We start from the raw sequence: 9366 nt of genomic DNA, 5'->3' as shown, positions 1-9366 counted from the left end.
ATTTGACTGTGGCCATGCTGGAGCACTGCCTTTAATAAATGCACCTTTTTTTAAAGCCAACCAGGCTCATGGGCCCGGTTTCCCGGTTTCTATGGCGTATGTGTTCCCCAGCTGGACGGGACGCCAGTCCATCGCAGCGTTACTCATTTTTGCCAGATGAGTGGACTGGAGCAACGTGAAATGAAGTGTTTTGCTGAAGAACACAACGCGTCGCCCAGTCCAGGAATCGAAACCACAACCTTACGATCATGATACTGACACCCTAACCACTAAGCCACGCGCCTCCACAATATATATATATATATTTTATTCTTTAGTGACTTCAAAGTTTTGATCAGCTAAGCCACTGTTGGAGTGTCTAATAATGACTGAGCTGGTCAAAACTTCAAAGTCACTGTTCTAGTTAGAGAATAAAAAATTTATACTCTATCAAAAAAATTTTGAGTAATCCTTCAGTTTAATGTAAAATCATGATTATTATCATTATTATATATATATATATATTATACATATGGGTTTATTCATATTTTTATAACATAGCCAACATTGTTTTAGCAAAGCAAAAGTTCACTAAACTTCATCAAAAGTAAGAAAGGGGATGCTTCAGAAGTAATTAAAAAATGTTGATATATATAATGGTTTTAAAAGAGGAGGTGAAAAAAAAAGGCAAAGGGTTGGTGTGGAATGGAAATAATTAAGTGAGCTAGTAATAGAGAGGGGGGGGGTAATGTGAGAGTGAGAAGAATGACTGAAGTTTAATAGGATGAGTAAGAAGAGGAAAAACAAGAATAAGCAGAGCAAGAGATAGTGTAGATGAAGGCACATAAGTGGAGTTGATGTTGAAGTTGAGAGATATAAGAGACATACTAAGAGTATAGGGTGAGAGGAGATGCAGAAGGGGAGGTAAAGTCAAGAAAAAGGGAGCATGAATTTGTAAGGCTGGCGAGAGGTGTAAGGGTGTGAGTTAAGAGTAACAAATAAAAGCTAGAATGAAATTTGACCCAAATATACCTTAAATGCATGCTATGACTGGTCATGATTGAGATGTGATGGTGATGGAGGTCATCCTAAGACCTACAAAAACTTGAAAAACCTATCTTATATGACATGTTGGGAAAATTGTTTAAGTATAATGGAATAAGAGCAATACACATACAAAAAAAAGACGGAGGAATGTCTTTATATCTTTTTTTTTTTACTTGTTTCAGTCATTGGATTGCAGCCATACTGGGGTAGCACATTGAAGAACTTTTAGTCAAATGAATTGACCCCAATACATTTTTTACTCCCTCAGCCTGGTACTTATTCTATTGGTGTCTTTTACTGAACGACTAAATTCTGAGAACGTAAACACACCAACACTGGTTGTCAAATGAAGGTGGGGGACAAACACAGATAGAAAGCCATATGCACACATGCACACACACACACAAAGAGCTATTTTCAGTTTCCATCTACCAAATCCACCCACAAAGCTTTGGTCGGCCCAAAGCTACAGTAGAAGACACATGCTTAAGGTGCCATGCAGTGGGACTGAACTTGGAACCATGTGGTTGGGAAGCAAACTTCTTACCACACAGCCACACCTGCACATATAAAAATATAGAGGAATTTTTTTTTAAATGATTGCTTGTCTTCATTTCCTGTCAAGCACCAACTAAAAAATTGCTACATAAGTTGTCTATTAACCAGTCAGAAACCTCATTGAAAAGGTATATCGAAGTGACAGTAAGTAGTCTTTTGATAATAGAAAACTCATGGGAAAGACACACACACACACACACATATATACATATAGATTTAGATCTAGACATTTATAGAAAATATTCCTTTACATTCAGGATCCTCATTACAAAGGTGTGTGTATGTGTGTGTGTGAGTATGGCTGCATGGCTAAGAAGCTCATGGTTTGAGTTTCACTTGCATGAATTCCAAGTATGAAAAAGTGGACATTAGAATGATGATAATGATGAGTAAAATAAGGCTGAGCTTGAGTCAGAAAATTTATGAGTAGTAGTAGTAGTACTACTACTATTACTACAACAACAACAAAGAAAAAAAGGGAAATATGATGTGATCATACAAGATGAAAATGCCACTAGTAGTTATAAAAGAACAAGTAATTAAGAATGGAACTAATAATTAAAAATGTAAAAAAAAAACAACCAATACTAAATTGTGAAATATCAATAAATTGTTGAAATAATGAATAATTGGGAGTCTTTACATGTTACTAGCATGGGTGGTCACCAGCACAGGTGCCTTTTATGTGTCACTGGCACAAGTGCCTTTCATGTGTTAGCAGCACTGGCCACAACTACGATTTCACTTAGCTTGACACATGTATATGTGAGTGGAATAAAACATAAGAAACAAAATCTAGGACAAATGGATAGTTATTAAGTTATCAGTGGGTATTTGCATATGTCCATTAGCAGAACATAAATATAAAAATGGTAGAAAAGGTATAAAGCATGATGGCTTGTCTACAGAGCAAAGAAAAGATAGTGTGTGTGTGTAAAATAGACATGAGACAAAAAATGGTGGTGACACATAATGAACTAGCATCATGCTAAGAGTGGTAGAAAAGTTGAATGTGGAAGACATGGGGAAAAGGTAATGAGTTAAGGATCTTTAAAACTGGAATGGCTGCAGTGATTTTTTTTTGGTGGAATTGTCCTTGTTAAAATGTAGTAGACTTGAAGTACTTAAAAGTTCTGAAGTTACATGAAAATAATTTTTCAGAGTGTCAGTGAGTCTATTCAGTAGGTGGTTTTTAACACAGAGTCTCGTATGATTCTGCCAGGCAGAGAAACAGATTATTTTGGTCTCCAGTGAAAGAATTAGCTTTAGTAAATAATTTTGCAATCTAAACTGTGGGCAGTTTAGACTGAAAAATTTTCAATCTAAACTGTTTCCAACCATTAAATCACAATATATTCAGATAGTGATATTGTCTCATCTTGATTTGTGCATGATTGTGAAGAGGTGTATATTCTATGAAGTTCTGAAGTTGCTGGTGGTTTGACAGATGAAAATTTTTGTTGAATTACCAGTATAGACATTGCATTGGTAAGCTGCTACCTAGATAGGTATTTGGAATCTAAGAGACAAGAAAGTTGGTGCAGTTAGTGTGAAAATTGGGATCCTAGTTAACTTTGTTGTGTCTAGTATGGTTTGAAGAAGTGATAGACTGTTCTAGGTTAGGGGTAGCAGAGTATGAGATTTTAACTGTACTTTTGTTAAATATTTAGTGGTACTATGTTGATGGAGAAAATGCTTTTTTACTGAAGAGAAAAATAATTTGGCAATAGAAGTAATGACCTTTGAACAGAGGTGGATTGAGCCATGTAGTATTTCTTTGTCTATTCTTATGGCAGGTTGGAGTATTTGTGGATTAAATAAAAGTGATTTTTTTTCCTGAAAGCCACTGTGCTTCATTGTATCACCACAATAATAAACATTGTTTTGAAAAATTTGTTCATTTACTATCAGACTTGATATTATAAAGGATAAATTTTAAAGATATTTCTTGGATGGTTTGAATTTCTGAGTATATAGCCAGGGATCTCATTTGGTTTGTGAAAAAGACGGTACAAGAAATTAGAGACATCAAGAAAGTCAATTATTTACAAGTTGATTTGGATAGTTATAAATATATCATAAAAATTAACCCTTTAGCAATTTACATTATTCTAGCAAAAGTAATACTTTTTTTCTTCACATTGTTTTGAATTGATCATGCATTGCCTTGTAGCTATGAGATTTTGATGAGGTAACTGTTAATTTTATAGAGTAATATTGCAGAGTTGGTGTGAGAAGCCAGATCTAGCCTGTTTGAACATATAACAAGTAGAATATTTTGGCTGGATATGGCTGATTTAAACGCTAAAGGATTAAAGAACCAGTGGAGATATTTTTTCTCAGTGAAGGTCATGGTTTCAGAAATGCAAAAGGTGGTCAAGAAAAACAAAATTTGATTTTAAATTATGCAACAAGAAAGTGTTATGAGAGTCTTGCCTGTTATTAGAATAACTTGAAAATAATTCTTTGACATCACACTTGACCCAACTAATTTTCTGTACAGTCATTTCCACAAACAAAATGAGACCCTTAACTATATACACAGAAAGTCAAACCAACCAAGAAATATCTTAAGAAATTGGTAAAAAACATATCTCTTGACAGCTTCTGAAACATTTATCTGATGGGGTTAGCAAACACTTTCTTTGCTGAAACAGACAGGCATGTTGTAAAAATATGAATAAATTCATTTACAAAGTATTCAATATTCAAAATTGTGTTCTCTCCTGATTGTGGATTCCCAAAAGTGTCAGTTTTTCATCTCTCATTCTCACACACATACAATGACTGCAGCAAACAAGAAACAATATTTTAAATGTTAGTTTTCCCACTAAACTCTGTATTTGAATAAATTGGGCATGCCTTTATTGAATATCAATTTAAACAGGTTCACACACATACACACACACAATATCTGCAGCAAACATGGAACAATACTTAAAATATTTATTAGTTTTCTCACTAAACTGTGCATTTGAATGCACTAGATATGCCTGTTATTGAATGTAAATGTCACCAAATGCGTGCACACACACACGCACACAATCTCTATCAATATGTGTGAAAGAATATGTACCTTACCTTCTGACAAAAAGGAAGACTGAGTGGTCACTCAAACTGCTTGAAATAGCAGCCAAATCTCTTTCAAACCACATATAATCTTAATAATGGAAAGATACTTATCATAATGCAGTCCCTAATATACAAAAAGACAAGTCGCATTGGAATGCATTTAACATAGGTCTACTCAACAAGGTTTAATCTGGGGCAAAAGAGCAACAACTTAAGGTAGCTCTATGTGGTAATCAATGACATAGCCTATGAACAGCCATTCAAATCGCTAGAAATAGCAGCCAAATCCCTCTCAAATTATAAGTTTACAGTCTTTAAAAAGGAAGGACACATTGAGCAACGGACTTATTGATATTCAAAAACACAGCTTACCAATATTAAAAGAACACATTTTACCATAAGTCTGATCTATCAGAGTTGATCCAAAGCTAACAATAACAAGAACTAATGCAATTGACTGACCTGCTAAAAGTAGCAGCCAGAATTCCCAAAAATCAGAATCTACCTTTTCCAAAACATATTTTAGAAAATGTATTCCTTGATATACAGAATGAGGAATTTAACACTTTCATTAAAGATCTACTCAGACAAGAAATAACCGGGAAAACTTCCTTCAAATCAAACATTCTATTGTGTTATAAAAAGAACATATACATATATACTTTTACTAAAGTAAAAAGAACATATACATAGGCGCAGGAGCAGGTGTGTGGTAAATAGCTTGCTTACCAACCACATGGTTCCAGGTTCAGTCCCACTGGGTGGCACCTTGGGCAAGTGTCTTCTACTATAGCTTCAGGCTGACCAAAGCCCTGTGAGTGGATTTGGTAGATGGAAACTGAAAGAAGCCCGCTGTATGTATGTATATATATATATATATATGTGTGTGTGTGTGTGTGTGTGTGTGTGTGTGTGTCTGTGTTTGCCACCCCAACATCGCTTGACAACTGATGCTGGTGTGTTTACGTCCCCGTAACTTAGCGGTTCGGCAAAAGAGACTGATAGAATAAGTACTAGGCTTACAAAGAATAAGTCCTGGGGTCAGCTTGCTTGACTAAAGGCGGTGCTTCAGCATGGCCGCAGTCAAATGACTGAAACAAATAAAGGAATATATACTTTTACTGAAGCTGAAAAAATCTTCACAAACTGTTTGTGAACATTTTTTCATCTTTAATAAAAGCATATTACTCTACCTTTGGTATTCAAGTACTATTTTTTTCCACCTTGTTTTGCATTTATGTGCTTACTTGTATGTGTGTGTGTGTGTATACATATACACACACACACTATGCATTAAATATGCATGTATATCACTACCATCACTATTTTAAAGGTCACTTCTCCATGCTAACATCAGTTAGAAAAAAACTTGTTGAAGCAGATTTTTCTACAATAAGATGCTCTTCCTAACATCAATTCTCACTTCATTTTAATTAAGGTAATATTTTTTCTACATGTGTGTGTGTGTGTGCATGTACATATGCGTGAGTGTGTATAAACCAGTGTAAATATTTTGTTATATTTAAGTCCATAAAAGGCCAGTAATTCTCTGAAAAGATTTACGTCTGGCAAAAATTAGTCGTTTGATAAATAGGGGTTAATGTAAATGTTTACCAGATAAAGTACTGGGGACAATATAATTACATAAGATACTTGAAGCCAATAAAAGAGTAAAAGAATAATCTTAAAAATAAAAAAAGGGCAGCCAGATAAAGCAATATTTTTATAAGATAGTGAACTTAATTGGTGTGCTGAGAGGCAAAGGCATTGATAAGTGATATGAGCAAGCAATCAGAGTATGAAGTTTGAACTGAGTAGGGAATGGAGATAGCACTAGTAAACAACTGGAAAAGACTTGAGAATATAATGCTCTACAAAGACAGCTCAGTTCAAAGGACTACCTTTATTTATTTGCTTGATGAATGTATATGTGTGTGTGCATGTGAATTGCTTTCCACTATATACACTATATAGTTAAATAAATAAAATCTATCTAATACTATATAAAATATAATTTCATGCTCAAATCAAACTATATGAAACATATACAGTAATATCCATTAAAAACTGAATAACAAGCCAACAAGGGAACCTCTAAACAGTTGCTCAAGTGCCAGGATTAACAGCCAAATCTTCCACAAATTGCACCCTACCATCTTAAAAAAAATAGGAAGACATAACACAGGATAAACTGGATAATGGAGTCTTAAATACATAAGGCCAAACACAAAAAAAAAATGGGATGGTAACATCTGTTATGCATTTGACTCTAGATCTCTTCAATCAAGGTGGATCTAGGTCTAAACAACAATCACCAAGTAAATAACTGATGTATCATTCCAATGATGACAGTGTATATTGATCTATCTACCTTTTGGTAATATATTTCTATAGCTAAATTTTATTGACAAATGTATCTAAATATATAGAATGTATTTTAAAATTTCAAAACACTTTATTTTTGTTTCCTGCAGAGGATTATGGTGCATTTCATCAATATAATAGAACAAGAAAAAAAGTGCCATTAAAACAATAAGAAGCTACATACAGGGTAAATAGCATAGACCAGGTGTTTCATTACTCTCTTCCAATTTAATTAGTAATAGTGCGCTGACAAATGCAGTGATTAGGTCTTTGTTCAATTTAAAATATTAATACTCCAGCTAGTCATTTGTAAATGATTGGTTAAATGCTTTCGTGAAGTAATTTATTCCAAGTATTAGCACAATTAATCACAAGAAATTGCAAGCATAATTCAAATTTCAGAAACATAAATTGAAATGAAGTGAAAGCTAAACATTAGAAATCCTGTATAAATGCATGAAATATTACTGAGGAATAGGTGTGAAAAACAACATATTCTACGAACAGTAGTTACTTACTTTAAGCAATTTATCCGGATGACAAGCATCTTTAACATCCAATGGAACATCAGGTGAATCTTTATCTACAAAATGTAAACATTTGTTTTATAAAACATTTGTCAATACTAATTAATATACCCTTATAACATCTTTCTTAAAAAAATTTATAAATGCCTTTTTATCATTCACAGTTTAACTTTTATAATCTGGTGGATGATCTTACTAATTTCTTGTACAGTCATTTCCACAAACAAAATGAGATCCTTAACTATATACACAGAAAGTCAAACCAACCAAGAAATATCTTCTTAAGAAATTGGTCAAAAACATATCACTTGACAGCTTCTGAAACATTTATCTGATGGAGTTAGCAAACACTTTCTTTGATGAAACACTGACAGACATCATCATCATCATCATCATCATCATCGTTTAACGTCTGCCTTCCATGCTAGCATGGGTTGGACGATTTGACTGAGGACTAGTGAAACCGGATGGCAACACCAGGCTCCAATCTGATTTGGCAGAGTTTCTACAGCTGGATGCCCTTCTTAACGCCAACCACTCAGAGAGTGTAGTGGGTGCTTTTACGTGTCACCCGCACGAAGGCCAGTCAGGCGGTACTGGCAACGGCCACGCTCAAAATGGTGTATTTTATGTGCCACCCGTACAAGAGCCAGTCCAGGGGCACTGGCAACGATCTCGTGGTGGTGGTGGTTTTAGTGGTGGTTTTTGTAAAAATATGAATAAATTCATTTACAAAATATTCAATATTCAAAATAATTGCTCAAATAGTAAATCAAATAATGCAGACAATGACCAGTGCTGCAGTCTCATTGTAAACTGCTACAAGATACACAAGTGAGAGAGAAAACTACAGAAGAATTAAACTGTTAGACCAGGTTATGAAAGTTACAGCAAGGGTTATTGCAAAACTGATTAGAGACAGTATTAGCTCTAGATGAGATGTAGTTCAGCTTTACCCAAGGAAAGGTGGCACCACTGATACTACAGTCCTTGTAGGACAACCATAAGAGAACCACACGACTAGGAATAAGTCCCAAGTGAAGGAGATCACAGAAGACTGCGCTGACTGACCAAGCCACCTGCACAACCCTAGTGCATGCACCTCTTCTCTTGTCTATTGTTTTGTACATGCATCACCCAATCTATATTCTCACACCCTCCCACCATTCATTCTCCTAACTACTGTTCTTATTCTGTACCCATTCATTGCCACATTCATCTCTAATACTCACTGCACCATGCCACCTTAAACTGAGAGGAAAATACTCAATTTGAGCATATTGAACATCTCCCTTCTCCATACCTCCACCATCTATATCCTGCCATCACTTCTCCCTCTTTCTTCCTAAATCCAGATGCTTGAGTGAAGATTATGCACAAAGAACCTTTATCCACCATGCCTGACTCTCCTGTCAGTATACTCTTCTAGACATATATATATATATATATATAACACTTAAGTAACATTGATGTCAAATTTGGGCAGAATCAGTGTTGCGATGGGAGCGCATGGGTTGGGAGTTTGGTCAGCAGAGGTGGTCAGATTATACATGTCAGCCCTTTGAAAACACCACCCTCATCATCTAACCCCTCTTTGCCCATGGGTTGGGAACCCTTCCAGCAAGGAAAACAGAATGCCCAAAAGGGCTCCCGATTCTCTGTGTCAGAAGCAGTTATGTTCAGATCACAACTAATCTCTGAGAGATTTAGAAATGTATTATTTCTATTTTCGAAATCAGTGAATGTGTTTCACTAGAATTATTATATGTTTACAAGAGCTTGACAGGTATCTCCAACTAGCAGGCCATTGCTATTCCAG

At 35.1% G+C, this 9366-nt stretch overlaps 1 protein-coding gene across 4 annotated transcripts in view; it reads right to left on the bottom strand.

The window, feature by feature from the left end:
* Window positions 1-9366, bottom strand: part of LOC106871826 (TATA element modulatory factor) — an 80450-nt gene that overhangs the window by 47087 nt on the left and 23997 nt on the right. For all 4 annotated transcript variants that reach the window (XM_052967067.1, XM_014918526.2, XM_014918525.2 and 1 more), the window contains one exon: window positions 7539-7603. In XM_052967067.1, coding sequence (XP_052823027.1) covers window positions 7539-7603 — 65 coding nt within the window. The remainder of the gene's footprint in view (window positions 1-7538; window positions 7604-9366) is intronic.

This window comes from Octopus bimaculoides, chromosome 4 (assembly GCF_001194135.2).
Source record: "Octopus bimaculoides isolate UCB-OBI-ISO-001 chromosome 4, ASM119413v2, whole genome shotgun sequence".
In the NCBI taxonomy this organism is placed as follows: domain Eukaryota; kingdom Metazoa; phylum Mollusca; class Cephalopoda; order Octopoda; family Octopodidae; genus Octopus; species Octopus bimaculoides.
Note: the sequence above shows the minus strand (reverse complement) of the source record. Positions and strands in the feature narration are given on the sequence as shown.